Here is a 16332-nt window from a genome sequence, read left to right as displayed (position 1 = left end):
ACCTCATTTGAGAGTGAAAAAAGAGTGAATGTCCCTAAACAAATACATGTGACACATTTCACCTGCCTTATGTCAAGGCTGATGAGGTAGAGAACGGAGGCTGGTAATTAAATGACTTTCACTGGCCTAGAGGTTCATAAATGGCAAGTTAGATATCAAGATACTAATTTTCTTAGAAAGAGGCAAACTCATCCAGTGATTTCCCAGACATAATCTCTTCAGGTACTATGATCTGATCTGTGCTGTAAAGTTTCCAGGCAAAAGTTCGGTACTCTGATGTTTTTTTGTATGTAGAGTAGTGTTACTCCATATATTATTCTTTAAACCTTCTCAGCTTCAGTCCTAGTTACAGAAATCATGGAAGAATTTACAACGGAAGGGACAGATGAAAGTGATCTGGTCCAACCCCATGCTCAAAGCAGGGCTAATATCAAAGTTAGAGCAGGTTGTGCTTCAGAGACAGAGATGTTTTTACTCTCTGGGCAACTTGTTCCTTTAGCACTCTCATGGATAGAATTTCTTAGGTCCAATTGGAATTTTCCTTGTTGCAACCTCTGACTGCTGCCTCATCTTCTTTCTATGGGCACCTCTGGGAAACGGTTGGCCCTGTCTTTGCTGTAATCCCCATTTAGGCAGTGGAAGACTGCAGTTAGATCCCCAGCTCTCCCTGGCTGAACAAACCAAGACCCCTCAGCCCCTTATTGTACATCATGCGCTCTAGGACCCTAACCTTCCTGATGGCCTTTCCAAGGCTCCTCCAATCTGTTACACTCCCCTGTTGTCTGAGGTACACTGAACTTCACCAGACACCTGCTACTTACCTCTTGGGGTTTGAGCTGGTACTGGCTAGTTTCGTATAGCAGGTGCTATAGGTGAGCAAACCAGGCTGAAAAACTAGAAATGCAACTCTGCACAGCAGCACGGTATTGCTGCAGTCAGCAGTAAGTGCAGGCAGGAAGGACTGCAGGTCAGCCACCCCATCTTGATGGTCTCCACCTGTATAAACCCTCAGCGGGCTTACTTCAACGTTTGTTCAGCAATGTTTGTCCACTGACTTCTTCTGTCCGCTGGATTCCTGTTTGTACCTTCTAATCCCTTGTCCCACGTTCACTTTTCACCTGACCTGTGCTCCATCAGGGTGAAATATCCTTCTTCAAAGGGACAACCTCAAGCCTAGGTGCTGCCCAAATCCTCTTTATGTACTCACGCTAAGGGTATTCTTCTACTTCAGTGAAGCCTGAGGACTGAAGTGAAACTCAGGCTGGACTATGTAAGGTGGTGAGGTGGCTGAGAGGAGGACATCCCTCTGGCAATGGTGGCAGCAGCTGGGTGTTACTAGCTGGGGTGTATATACGTCTTTGTCAAGCCATCTTGAGAGCAGGCACGGCTGGTTTAGCAGATGAGCATGCAAGAGGGTGATGAAAGTCCATGTTTGTGTGCAACATAACAGGGCTTAGAAGTGTCATTATTCTGCAGAGTATGAGAGACTTTGTCCTTGGGTTTTGCAATCAAAGTTTATTTGTCTTTTACAAATAAAACTGGTTCCTAGAGAGCCTTTCATCCTGTGCCATGGTGCCCGAGGCTCAGGGGCTTCATATTCATTCCTCGTTCTGTAACAGTGTCTGTCGTGCCGAGAGGGCATGAGTGAAACAGCTGCTTCCATCTTGGCCTCCTTCCAAAGGCCATAACCAACTCTAGAGCCTGCAAGAAAAGAAAGAATAAAAGCACGCCTTTTAATTTAGACTCATTATTTTGGTGCAGTTTCACATAGTGATCGTAAAATCATCATACAGATTGTAAAATCCAGGCAAGAGGTACAGCACACAGCTGCTGTGTAAAGTGGTTCGTTATAAAATACCAGAACGCCTCACGGCAAGCAACCACTGCTGGCTTAGGCAAGAGCAGACATTTACCAAAGATGGTGGCAGGAGAAGCTCTAACCCACCCTCTAGTGCTCAGGCTTACTCAGCCTTCAAGGAAAAGCCAGTCCGGAGAAGAAAAGGAAGAAAGGAAGGGCGGTAAGTAAAGAGTGCAATCATTTTGAGTCTTTGGAAAGGACTAATATGAAGAAGAAAAAGTAGGACATTGCTCAGGCCTAGTCCAAGATGATGTATCTGAGCAAGACACGCATGAGCGCAAGGCACTGGGCTTTGAAAAAATGATGATTCTTTAGACTAAAATAGAGAAGGCCTGAGGAGAAACATAGCACTAGCCTTCGTGTGTGAAAAAGGCTGCTGCAGAGACATAGGGACTAATCACATCTTTATGTCTGTGGTGAAGATAAAAAGATAGCACACATCTCAGTTGCAGCGAGAAAGGTTCAGGGAGATCCCAGGGAAAAACTTATCACTATGACTAGAAAAGCCCTCTAATAGACTTTGTCGGGGGCCCTGAATTCTCCAGTGTTGGTAGTCTTTCAGAGCGGGAGAGATGGGCAGGTGTCGGGCATGCAGCATGATGGGGGCTGCCCTAGGGAACGAAGGTGGATGAGCTGGGCTTTGTTACGGGATCCTACAGTATGGCAGGAAAACACCTGCAGGTGCAGTGTCCGACTGGAAGCAATTTCCCAGAAGGCTCCTTCGCTGGAGCCTTGGCCAACATGCCAAGAATAATGGAGGTAAACTTGATCCCTTGTTGGCTCAGTGAGGTCTTGCCAGCCCCTGTTTTCTGTGCTTCCAGGTGAGCAACACAAGCAAAGGGTCACTGTTGGGGTCATGCCGCTGAGACCTGCGCTAGCACAGTAATAGCAGGCAAGGATTTCCTTCCTCTTTACTGGCACAGGGTCACTGTTGGGGTCATGCCGCTGAGACCTGCGCTAGCACAGTAATAGCAGGCAAGGATTTCCTTCCTCTTTACTGGCACAGGTGACTCCCCTGACAGGATTGTCTTCTATAGGCAGGGCCCCAGACCACAAGGCCCTGTCAACAGCTATGCCCATGGAGTGGTGTGAGCCAACAACAACAACACCCCCCCTCAAAAAAAACCCTCCATCCAGAATGAAGTGGAAATTGATGAATCTATGAAAGTATGATCTGTCCTGGTGCTTGCGGCAGAGACTGGATTCTGTGTGTCGCAGAGGTCCCATCCAGCCTGCTGCATCTGTACAGGATACCTGCTTACCAGCTCCACTGGATTCAAAGGCTTCACCTACCAGCATGACAAGCAATCTCACTCTACCTAAAGCACTTCACATTACAGTGGTCTGGAATAAAAGACACCAAAACCGTGTGTGATACCTTATAGGCTTAGCCCAGAAAAAAAGCCTGAATTTTCTTTCTGTTTTTTTCTTGTTTGGATTAGCTCCGTGTTTTAATTGCTTCATAGGGCACCACCAGAGCTGGAAGGCAACATCTTTGCAATACGCTTACTGAGCTCTGCAAATTTGGTGCCCTGAGCTACTCCTCACTTCTGAGACACTTTCCTGCTTCTGCCCAGCTTGCAGGAGGCACGAAGTTCTGGTTGGTCTGCCTTCCTTGGGGCATGGGCAACAGAGAAATCACTTTAGCTCCTTGCTGCCTGGCTAGTAAAGCTCTTTTAGGGAGGCTGCATCCATATTTCCTGAAGATGTAGAGCCATCTGCAGCAGACAGGGAGAAAGGAGACAGCAAGAGACCATGGTCCTGCAGAGGAAATTACCAAGTGGCAGTCTGGTATCGGGAGATCCAGTAGCATAACCAAGTTTAACCATGCAACCACACGTTATGATGTGGAGGCAAAACCTGCCTTGGTTTATGGACTCCCTCTTCCTGAGGGGTCTGAAATACACGGGTGTCACAGCCTTGCTGACAAACCCAGCTCTGTGCTGCCCGTGCAGGAGAGAGGGGCCTTGCCGACATGAGGTGCCTGCAAGCTATCGGTGTGGCATTGCTGCAGCACGAGGGCTTTTTGTGTTTTAACATTGTCCTGTGCTGACATTGAGCCCAAGCTTTGCTCTTAGAGATTTTGTTTTCTCATCAGTTAGTGACCTTTGCACTGTAGAGTTTCTCATTTAGCAGCTGCCCCAGAGTCCTGCAGAGAAACTGGTGGGAGACGCACCGTGAGCTTGGAGGATGGCAAAGGCAGGTCATCGCGGAACAGTGTGGCTTCTTCCCATTGTCCTCCTTTTCCTTCAGATGGTGCAGACAGGTACAACCTTTTCTTTAACTTGGCTTTATGCTGCTTTGCCTGAACCACACAGGTAATTATTTGCCACTGTTTGTGCTTTGTGGAGGAGGGTGACTTGAGTGAAAACCTGGTAGCTTTGCTTTCTCACCCGCATTGCTCCCTTTTGTCTGCTGCAGTGCAATAATATCCAGGGGTTAGTCACTAGGGGAATGCCATTTTGAACCGAAACAATTGTGTCAGTGTAAAGTACAGGGTTAATACGTGAATATGCAGGGCTTTCAAACTGACAGCACAAACAATGTGCTGTTCTTCATGTCCTCAAGAGATGTGATAATTAAATAATCCTTACTATCCATTCATAAGCTATTGGGTGACAAAATGAACCCCACAAAGTTTAACAGTGCAGAGGGGAACCAGAACCCCACACCATCACCCACTGTGCTTGCCTGAGTCTCAACACAAACATCACATCTCTCATCCTGCCTGTCTTTGAGGTTGGAGCCTGAGATGCTTCTCTACATTGTAAGTGTCTGAATCATACTGCAGGCATGATGCATGCTTTGTTGTTTAATTTTGCTGTAAAAGTCATTTGGTGATTACAGAGGACTGGTTGGACACAACTGAACAAACACCTGAGTCACCCACATTAGAAGAGCTGGGAGTAAGAGGGAGATTTTGACATCTTGACATCCCAGAGGTGAGGTGAGAAAAGTACTTAGTGAGACATGGGGTGCCATGAGGAGGCTTCAAGAAAGATTTTCTCATACAAACATGTAGAAAGCAATTTTGAGTGCACTAGTCTACATTTGATTTTAATCAACAGACTAGAAGTGACTGACAATGCAAAGACAGAAGATTACTTTTATTAAAGAAGATGTAAAATAACAGAGCTCATGAAGGAAGTAAAGAAAAAGAACAAGAGAATAAAATCAATGTATCTTTTAAAAGAGAGAAATATCTGACTACTTCTAAAAAAACCCACAAAACCCCAAAGTGTTTAAGGTGCATGTCCAAACTATCCCAAGGTCAAGAAAGGACAAGAGGATTAACTAAAATCATGAGCTCCTTCATGACCTGGCCTCCAGAAGGAAGTATATAAAAATCTAGTTCTGTATAAAAGAATTGCAAACATCCTCTGATAAAATCAGAGAAGCTAAGGAGTAAATACAATAAGATAAACACGCTGTGAAAATTAAGAGCTGATCTAAGTATATGGATATTGGAAGAGAGACCAAGAAGAATGTTAGTCTGTTCCCAGTGGAGAAGAAAATCTTTATTCCTTAAGGTACCAGATTATTTGTGTCCAACAGGAGAAAAGAAATTGCTGAGTTGCACTAGTTAGGAACAAAACACATCAATCTCCTCCAAGGACAGGGTAATAGGCTGGGTGGCTGCAAAAGATGCAGTACATGTCAGGTCTCTCCATTAAGGGAGGCTTCTAACATAACTTCAGGTAATGCTTTTATTGTAACAGAAAGAGAAACATGGCCTGGATGAAACTACTGTAAGTTTGGTGCACATCTGATCGAGAAACTGTGTTAATTGATTGAAAGATTGTACGGAGTGCAGGGCTCCACACAGGTGAGCCTGAGGACCTCTGGTACTTGGTATTTTCCAGAGTGACATGCAAGATGGAAGAATGTTTACTCGCTGAATTTGTAGCTCATTCCAGACTGGAAGGTCTACCCTAAGTAAGTTGAGAGTTCAAGACAATCTTGTGAAACTGGAACAGTGGTCCAAAATAAGTAGAAGGCAATTCAGTAAAACCAAAATTTCACCCTTGGTCCCACAATACACAACCAATGAAATTTGTAAAATGTAATAAAACCAAGAAGTCTTCTCCATTTTCATGAGGATGATCAGCTGGGACAAGAAGAAATGGGATCACAGCACACTGAGGGACACTCAGGTTAGATATTAGGAAACACTTTTTAGACATTATAAGGCTAGTGAAGGAGCAGATTAAGCTGCGTGGGTGAGCTATGGAATCTCATTGTGAATCTGTAGGAACAGGTTAAACAGCATCTGTTAGGACTGGTTTACCTCTCCTTTCTCTCAAACTATTAGTGCTGGGAAGAGCACTCGCATTCTGCCTGTGATCTTGCAATGCCAGGGACTGAGCTAAGGTGAGTAGTATGAGCCATATACAGATGGAAAAGGAATATTGCAAGTATCCACCAAAAGTACAATACTTCATTAATTACTGATACTTTAGCTGTCGCTAGTTTTAGCCTTTTAACCACATCCATGTTCATCTTTGCCTTAGTATGGTGGCTGTTCTGGTGAGTATGGATTATTCCTTCCTTTGCCCTCAAAGAGCTGCCGGTTATAGCTGGGAAACACAGCATGAGATGTAAAATAATAGTGGTCTACTTAATGTTGACAGCTTACCATTTTTAAAATAATGATAGTTGCAACTGTTGTCATTACTAAGACCTTTGGCAGGAATTGCACAGAATTTCCCAAAATGGTGGAAGGGTTGACTAATGCTTGCAAGCCAGGTTTTATGAGCTGCTTGTGTTTTTATGAAATCACCATAAATTTGTAACAAATTTGTAACCTGCCTATAAATTTGTCTCCTTTGCAGTCATACCAAATGCATGCAAGGTCAACAACGGGAACTGCGAGCAGTTCTGCAAAGCTGAAGGTGAAGGAGTAGTATGTTCCTGTGCTGCTGGCTATGCCCTGGGCAATGACAACAAAACCTGCGTTCCTGTAGGTACGAAGCCACACTTCACGCTCCTTCTTGAAGGGACATACATCGCATCTTTACCATGTTTGGGAAGTGCTGGTGTGTTGCAGTGCTGTTGTAGCATAAGGAGTAATGTTAACTGTTCACGCCTTTTACATGGCTTGCTTGAGGTGATGCCAACAAAGTTAATAAGATCTTAGCTAAAGGTCAGAATTTAAGTAACATCAAATTGTGCAACTGTGAGTGATGTGCAGTTAGTGGCAAAAATAGCGCATGGAAGTATACTGTGTAATTGGGTACATTCTCAGAGCAGACTGCAAAACTTATGTCCCAGCAGGTTGAAGCCATATGAGAAACTGGTGATTACAGTGAGGCTCAGTTCTATCTTTTCTCACAGATTGAAACAGGCCTCTCATGCTGCAGGAGATTTTGTTAGACAGAAACAGGTTAGATTTTTCATTGGTGAGAATTGGTGTCTGTTTTCAAGGCCTCCAGCTTGTGCTGGACACCTAGAGATCCAAACGAATAGGAACCCAGGAAACTTCTCCCTTTACAATATACAGTTCACAAGGACTCATTATAATTTCAATGGTAATGACATAATGTGACTGCAGTTGTATCTCACTTGTTTCCCCTCAAATATCACCTGTTCCATTTAAAAGGAATACAACCTGCCTTTCTGTTTTCTTCTAAAAGCAGGTTTTGCAGAAAACATATAGTTTAGTTATAGTTAACATATAGTAACTTAAACACATTAATAACTACTGACATTGAATTGAAATCCCTCAGTTTTGCCTGCATTCAAAGTAAACATTAACAATTACTTATCTTAGTCTTTTCTTCTGTCTGCCTGATGATATTTGTTATATGTCCTTTGTAATTTAATCCCAAATTGCTGTCATGATCTTATAATTCCTAACACAGAATACTTTGCTAAATTTCACAATTGCAAGATGGCAGGTACACAAAAGTAGTAATGCACATAATGGAAGATGTTTAACTTCTAAATACTTTGAAAAAGCTGAACCTGTTTGCCCACTTGCTCAAAATGGGAAAGTTTTAGAAGTGGAAAATTATTTTCATTTTTCAATCATTCTGGGCCTTTTGCGTTTGCAAAGTTTTTCTTTATGTCTTGAAAAATCTAGCAGAGCCACCCCTGATAAGGACACCTGCATATCTAATTTGATTGGAAAATGCTGCTGTCAAGGACTTTTCCTTGAACTGTTAAGCGAGTTTTCTCTCATTTTCATTGAATTGATTCCCTGAAAGTGACCTGTTTCCCTGCAAACCATTTGCCTCCACTATAGGTACCTATCTGTACCTAAAGGCTGCTTTTGACTGCAAAACCCATGTTCCAGCAGGTTTGAATCATTTCTTGTGGTGAAGAGCAGCACAAGGTGCAGTGGAAGCTAGATTTATTTTTCTGACCATGAAACTGTCCCTTATACCAAGGGCTCTGTCAGACAATCTCTGTTGAATGGCACTTTAGTAACAGAAATTGTTTTCACCAGCAACTGTCTTGCCTTCTGCTCAGCTGGAGGTTACTGCACCTTGCATGTCACTTGGCTTGGTGCCTCAGGGGCAGCACAGGCACCGTCCCCCACAGAAATGGAAGACCGTGGTCCTCCACATCCTATAAATTCACTTAAATCAGCAAGAAAGGTAGCTCTGAGATAAAGTGAAGGCTGGTAACAGCAGCTGAGCCTTCACAGCTGTTTGCTCAGGCTATGGATGGGAATGCCTTGCTCTCCGCAAGCAACACGTGCCTCAAAGTCCCAGTACCCTCCAGACATCAAGTATTAGCATTTCGGTTTTGCCTTGACAGTCAAGTTCCCGTGTGGTAAGCTTCAACGAAATCATGAAGCTGGTCAAGAGAAAGTCACAGGAACCACAGCAAGTCCAGATGCTCATCCTGAAAATGAGGAAACCACTGAGGCCCCGAGCAGCCACCCGGAGGTCACCAGGGAGGCTGGCAGTTTACCCAGCGTGTCCCCGTGGCAGGTAAGGTGCCCTTGTCCTGAGATTTTTAACACCTGACGCCGCTCACCAGGACCAGCAGCCATTTACTCTTCATCGTACTTATCCCCGTTTGCCAAGGGGACCTAGCCCGATATGAGGTGCCGATATTTAGTTCCACTCTCCTGAGAGTCTGCATGGGTCTCCTACCATGAATGACGTGCCTCTGTTTCAGCATCAAGCAAATGCTGAGAGGGGGAGGCCAGGAGAGAAGTGGGGTTGCAGATACAGGACATATTGCTGGGTGAGCCACAGGGCCCCTTCCCTGCCAGCCAGCCTGTTACTTGGGTTGCAGCATGGCGGTATCAGAAGAATCGCCCAAGTTCCTGTTGTGGCCAAGACTAAAGTGAAACAAAAACCCAAACAGGAATGGTGCTATTACAATATAAGCTATTTATTTTTTTAAAAATAACAACCAAAAACTGTTGGTAAAATAACTGAATGCACAAACTCCACTTTGAGCCAGGAAAAAGGTCTGTATTGACAAGTTTCCCGCTGTGGTGGCTACACCTCAGTGTATCTCTCACCACCTCTGAATGAAAGATGCCTTTGATAGAAAACACGTATGAAAATTTCTGCTCTAAGAAAACTGCTTGAATCTCAGCTAGCTGTTTAGGATTTCACTGCACATATGTTTTTGTGCTTTATCTTTCTTCTGTCTCTTTGCAGGCTGTTCTACTAGTAGATGAGTACGATGAATGGTTTTGTGGGGGGACAATTCTGAATGAGCATTTTATACTTTCTGGAGCTCATTGCGTTAGACAGTTTAAAGACTTAAGGGTTCTTGTTGGTAAGTTCTTCTCATTTTGCCCTTTATTACAAAAATAAGAAGCTGTCCCATATGCAAGTCTCCATATGCAAGACATTAAACTCTGCCAGGGTTTTTCTTACCCTCTTGTTATTTCTCACTGCCTCATCTTGTCCCTTGTCTAACAGTGAAATACATGTTCAACTTTGTCGAATGGACAGTTTCTTTAAGCTTGGCTTGACCTAACATAGCTTGTATATGATAGAAGCCAAATATAAACTGGAAAGGTACGTGGGCAAGTAAGGTTGAGCTGGTGTAGTTAAACTGGTCTAACATTACACCTTTATGCAATTTCCTGTGTTGGCCAAACCTTGAAGAATTCCAGAGGCCTCATTCAGATGTTAGCAACAACAATTTTGAGAGCATGTAGATACCAGTCTGAGACTGTTCCACACTTGAAACTTCAAATTTATTATTTATTACTGTCATGTATGAAAAAGTAGTTTGTCACAAGTTCTAGGCACTGAAGAATAGTGTTCTGAGTCATTAAATTTGTACTCAGCCTACAATAGTAAAGCAAAAATTGTGTTTGCTGCAGCTCCAATTGTCTGTCCATTTAATTCCCAAAGAGACTTCATACAAATTGAGAAAGACTAAATATATATATAAATTCCTAAATTTTTGTATGCAGAATGTTGAAGTTTTAAAAGACAATTAATATCTATTTCCTGTTTAAGTCTGTCTGACTATGTTGCTCTATAAATGAGAAGGGCAAGATCCTTCTCTTCTGCGTTGAGCCTTTTGGTTGTATAACCTATCATTGCAATAGGAGAAGGGGGTAATGGTTTTAAACTAAAAGAGGGTAGATTTAGATTAGATAGAAGGAAGACATCTTTTACAATTGAGGGTGGTGAAGCACAGTCACAGGTTGCCCAGAGAGGTGGTAGATGACCCATCCCTGGAAATGTTCTGGGTAAGGTTGGACAGGGCTGTGGACAGCCTGATATAGTTGAAGATGTCCCTGCTCATGGCAGGGGGCATTAGACTAGATGACCTTTATAAGGTCCTTTCCAACACAAAGATTCTATGGTTCTATGATAAGAGTGCCATTAGGAATATTGTAATGAAGCCCAAAACTTTATAACAAAGCTTTCATTGAGAACATTATTCTGACAGCAAAGTTTTGATTTTCTACTTGCTTGGCATTTTGGCAGCCCTTTAAACCCCTCCAAAATGGATATAAAATGCTACAGCATCAAGATACAGGACTGGTCTATTTTAATGTACAGCACAATGCCTAGACAAAGTGCAAAGAACTTTGGTTCCTTCTTTTATTGAGATGCAATTTAGACTGGTTGGTATTGTCTTATTAACAACTGCTTTACTAATCTGACACAGGGATGGTGGACAAAGAAAAGGAAGAGCCAAGCAGAGCAATGCACAGAGTGGAAAAAATAATTGCACATGCTGAATTTGATACAGAAACTTTCGACAATGATATAGCCCTTCTCAAATTAGAGGAACCTATCACTTTTTCTGAGGATGTTGTCCCAGCATGCCTTCCAGAAGAAGACTTTGCTAACGACGTTCTGATGAACCAAACATTTGGAATTGTCAGTGGCTTTGGGAACACATTTGAACGTGCACAGCCAGTCAAAAGAATGAAAGTGCTTCAAATCCCTTACGTGGACAGGGACACTTGCAAGCTCACCCTTCGTCACCTGCTTACAGAAAACATGTTCTGTGCTGGTTATGATAAAGATGGAAAAGATGTCTGCCAAGGAGATGGAGGCGGCCCCCATGTAACCCAGTACAATGGCACTTATTTTGTTACTGGTATCATCAGCTGGGGAGAAGGGTGTGGAAGGCAAGGGAAATACGGAGTATACACCAACTTGTCAAAGTTCCTACCCTGGGTAAGAAGTGTTTTGACAGAAAACTCTTAAAAGTTTGACATTTAATCAACCTAATTGTCTTAGCCATCAGATCTGATCTCTGAGTAATATTTTCCTCTTTTTAACATGCTTCCTAAAATTCTGGTAGTTTGTGCTTCTCTTACGAGACCCAGTGAGCTAATGCCTGGTTTTCAGAAGATGGGCTTGGACTTCAAACAGAGCGTGCTGGTTTTGGACAATAATGAAATTCCTTCAAATGTGGTAGTTTAGGAACTCCTTCTGCTCTTGCTGTGATTGATAACCTAAATTTGTGTATTGGAGGCTTTGCCTGTGCTGATAAGCCCCCTCCCATTGCAGTGAAAGTTGGACCTAACTCAACATTTCTGTGGCAGTACCTGCTTTATAGAAGCAAACCAGACTAGGATAATGTCAAAGAAAGACAGTATCAGAGTAGGATAGCATTTTAAAAGCCTCTGGAAAAGCTACTTATTTTTCTAGATTTATAGATGTGTACACAGAAAAAGCTAGAAAATATGAAAACCACAGGAATGTAAATAACTGGGCATGTCACTGAATCAAATGAGTTGTTAGATGAAGCTCATTGAGTTGGAAAGGCTTACTTATCATCACGAAAATCACTAGTATTCTTCTGATATTTTCTTGCTTTCTTTCTGAGATACTTTCTTCAACGTCATTATTCATGTTGGGATTTTGGGTATAATAAAGTGAATGTATCACATAACCTGCAAATTACAATATTGTTGTATGTCGTCATTTATATAAAGTGTTATTTAAATTATTCGCAACTGAAGAGTTTTTAAATCTACAGGGATAAATAATTTTTCAAGACTAAGAAAAGCCTGACTCTCTAATCAGCTGAACCTGACATCCTCTGTCTGCCCTATTTCAATCCAGAGGGAAGAAAAGACTTGTTTTTCAGCCAGTTCAGTGGTATATAAAAATGGTGAACTAGGTATTAAGAAGTTTGAGTCTCTACAGAATAATGAAGTATTCTGTGATGTACTTTAAAAAGTGTGTCAGTACATATTTTGGAAGAGAGCGAAAGGAGAGATGTTACAAATTATATTGTGGCATAAAGTGTGCAATATTTTTCTTATTATCCAGTTTGTACTTCACAATATCCGGTTTGTACATGTGAATGTCACCATTTTGGGGTCATTTTTAATATGGATTGTGTTGATAAGTTTGAAATGAATAGGGCAGTTAAATTTGTCCTGCGATGACCACTATCCTGTTTCCCTACGAAAAACTCAGAAAAATCATTTGTTTATTTTTCCCCCAGTTTTCTTTGACACATCTCATGAACTTCAGGACTGCTAAATGAACTCAATCCTGGTGTGACAGCACATCACAGGTCATGGTGTTCAAGCCACAGAAAGAAGTTCAGCCCCTGATGGCTGTATGTGCGACTCCCTGACAGCACTGCTCCAAAGGGTTTACTCCTGCTTGGCTTCCCATAGGACCTCTGTTGAAACCTCTGGTTATACTTCAGCCCTAAACTATATATTGAGAGACCCATGTGGAACTGTGGGCCATGCTCAGACGTGTCCCAGGGACGACGAGGAGGCCATTGCACAGGGCTTGCACTTGCTGACCCATTCCTTCATTGCCACCCCTCTCTCCTCCTACCCAGCCCTGCATTACGGCTTGCCCCGGCTCCGCAGCACTCCTAGTTTCTTCATAAGTGATTACAAAAGGCACAGAAACCTTCAATGGGCTTTGATCGCTGTCTTTAGCTCAACGTGCATTCACAGGAATCAGTCATCGAGCTTCTCCTTCCTCACCCCCCACTTTTCACTGCCAGGCATGAAACACCATCATCAACCTATTCAGATGTTCTCTGCCAGATAAGAACAAATTCTGTCTGCACAGACACTTATCCCAGCTGCTTAATTGCACAGAGAATTGAAGTTCTCATTCAAGATACATCCCAAGGCACACATGTCATCTGTGCTCTGTCTAAATGCTATTTGAGTCCTCACAGAGAGGACAGAGTTTTAACTCAAGTCATCCTGGAAGATTTACTTTGAAACTTGCATGAGATTTTTTGCCATCATTTTTCAATATGGGTGGATTTTTTTGTCATAAATGCAGAAGTCACCTTCCAAATGCAATCCAGCAGTGTAGCAGTTGCATAAGTCCACAGAGTCCATGTTTCCCATGGCTTGGGAGTCAGGTTAATGGCAGGAGCCACTTCCACCACCCAGTTACATCTGTCTGGGCTGTGGGTGGAAGCTCTCGGGTGCTGGCCTTGCACTGGCGCTGCTGAGGTCAGGTCAGGACTTCCCTCCTGCTGAACCTGTTGCAGAGGAAGTGACTGGCTGGTCACAGGAAGACCTTAAATCACAACATCTGGACACAGCTGCTGCCCCACAACCTCAGGGGAGAGAAGCAAGCAGGAAGAGAGATGAACAGGAAACAGCATTAAAAAGTCTGAATTCCAGGTAAACTGCAAACACTTTCTTATCTCCTCATTGCCCACTTCAGACTGTGCCAGTGTTCTGGGAGTTTGCCTAAAAATCCCCTGATTAGGTTTCTCTGTGAGCCATTGTTTACCATTTTTAACCTGAAGTCCAGGTTAGGGCAATGGGGTGATGTTACCAGAGAAAATGGGATAAAAAATCACCATTTTTCTGCATTTTCTACAGGGGATCATGATACTGCTCATCTCGCGGCAAAAGTAACCACCTTACTAAACCGCTGTATTCATCACTGAAGGTGCATCTAGGAGCTTAAGTGATACAGCGTTGCCTCCATGTGCTCTGCCATCCTCTGGCTGTTCCATACCCAGTTTTATTGGTTGCAAATTTGGTATGGAAAAGGATACCTAGATAAAAGTGGGGGGGAAAAGGTAGAGAAACACGAAGGTGGAAGTAAAGAAAGAACATATTTTAATAACTGAAATATTAACAATTACTATTTTTAGCAATGTGTGCACAGAAATAGAAAATGTCACAGCTTTCATCCACAGAGATCACAAAATCATAGAAGGGTTTGGGTTGGAAGAGACCTTCAAAGATGATCTAGTCCAACCCCCCTGCCATGGGCAGGGACATCTTTCACTAGATCAGGTTGCTCAAAGCCCCATCCCACCTGACCTTGAACAATTCCAGGGATGGGGCAGATGTCAGAGTAGCTCCAAGACGGTTTTTGTTTTTGCTGCTAGGCTGTCAGGAGACTTGCACAACCTTGTGGCTAAACTCAAGTCCTTGTTGTGGGTGCAGCATCCATGGGAGAGAATCAGAGCTCCCTGGGGTTACATTCCTCCCCGCTGCCTGCTCCCCAGGGATTTTCTGCAATCTATAACCACACCAGAAAGGCAGTGCTGACGCTCCTCTGGAATGACTGCAAGTTCCTCCAGCTTTTGGAAATGGTGATGCCCTTTGGATCTGGCAAGAAAACCTTTTTTTTCTGCAGATGCTGAACAGAACTGGCTGACGACAGCCCAAGCGTTCAACTGAATTATAACCCGTTTTAACCACACTAAACATAGACCCTTTGCAGAGTATATGCTTCCTCTCTGCTGGCCGGGCAACATTCAGCTGACATTTTTGTAGCTTCTGTACACACAAAGACCCATGCTGCTTCTAAGCATGGATGCTGATAACCATCCTTCGTACGAGCAAGAGTGTACATCGGCATGTAAACGGGATTACCTGTCACTCATTGCTAGCTCTTGACCAAGACTACACATGACCACAGTCACCTGTTTAGGACCAGCTAGTGTCTAGTTGGGGCTGAGGAATGAACTCCCCTGTTGTTCCTAAAGAGTTGTCTGCAAGGAAGTGCTGTTTCTGTAATTTGAAAAGGCTCTCCCTTGTTCTTGAATCTGCTGCTTCCATTTCCATATTCTCTGCAAAGAATAGCCTAAAGCTCCACCATAGATCAGCCCTCTGACAGAGGAATTACTGAGTTAATCCACAGTAAAACCTGGCTGCTGCCCTCTCCATCTCCAGAGCTGGCAGCGATTGCTGTGATTTACCTGCAGCTTCTCCAGGGCTCTTCCCTCTGGGGAGGGAGACACCAGCCGGGCAGGAGGAGGCCGGTCATGGTCCTCTCCTCTGCCTCAGGCAAAGGGATGGTGCTTTGGGGAGCCACCGATACTCAGGGCATGGGGCAGTTTTTGTCTTCAGTTTGTTGTGCAGGAGGTAGGAGGTGAGTGACCTGCATGGAAAATGATGACATGGAGGACAAGGAGGTGGCTTGCCATAGCCATGGGGAGGTAGCAAAAGCGGTGACAGGGCTGTAGGGTTCAGCAGCTGTTTGTCAGCTGCCCTGTGACACCTGCGAGTAAACAGGCATTGCCCAGGGTGGGCTGCAGCAGGGCTGCAAGTACGTCGGTCGTTCACGTCTGCTCCTACCTCCTCCCCTGCCAGCCGGGGCTCTGGGTAACCCGGAGCAAGCAGGGAGCACAGAGGAAGCCAGTGGGATTTTGAGGACCGTGCCAGAGGCAAAATGGGGCAGGAGAGGAGGCAGAGGCAAGAAACTCGGCAGGTTCATCTGCAGCACAGGTGGCTCAGAGCAGAAGGCCTTGGAGGGGCCCCTGCTACCGCCTCACTTCCAGTGAGCTGAGCTTTGCCGGGTCACTAACCACCAATTTACACGCCTCTAAGCGCGTCAGAGAAAACACGTCCTTCCATTTTCTTCTGCCCCTGCGTTCCCAGAGCTGTGGTCTGGCAACAGGCACACAGGACCAAGGCGGGGGTTGCACGGCACAAGATGACACTGGAGAGGTCTGCTCCTCGTGGGCCCAGTCCCCGTCCCTCGTCCTCCTCCCTGCCCTGCAGCAGCAAGCAGCTGTGGGCTCTCCTCCATCCCGGGGCTGATGCAAAGATGAGAGGCTGCAGGGGGGCAAGG

At 44.2% G+C, this 16332-nt stretch overlaps 1 protein-coding gene across 1 annotated transcript; it reads left to right on the top strand.

The window, feature by feature from the left end:
• Nucleotides 1-4048: 4048 nt before the first annotated feature.
• Nucleotides 4049-11505, top strand: LOC309413454 (coagulation factor X-like; the record flags this gene model as incomplete). The annotated part of the gene is made up of 5 exons (XM_082010576.1): nucleotides 4049-4124; nucleotides 6691-6822; nucleotides 8621-8796; nucleotides 9481-9601; nucleotides 10958-11505. The coding sequence occupies 5 exons, from the start codon at nucleotides 4049-4051 to the stop codon at nucleotides 11503-11505; spliced, it is 1053 nt and encodes a 350-aa protein (XP_081866702.1).
• Between the last annotated feature and the right edge of the window lie 4827 nt (nucleotides 11506-16332).

The sequence above is a fragment of the Phaethon aethereus genome, assembly GCF_964289735.1.
Source record: "Phaethon aethereus genome assembly, chromosome: 1".
NCBI classification, from domain to species: Eukaryota; Metazoa; Chordata; class Aves; order Phaethontiformes; family Phaethontidae; genus Phaethon; species Phaethon aethereus.
Note: the sequence above shows the minus strand (reverse complement) of the source record. Positions and strands in the feature narration are given on the sequence as shown.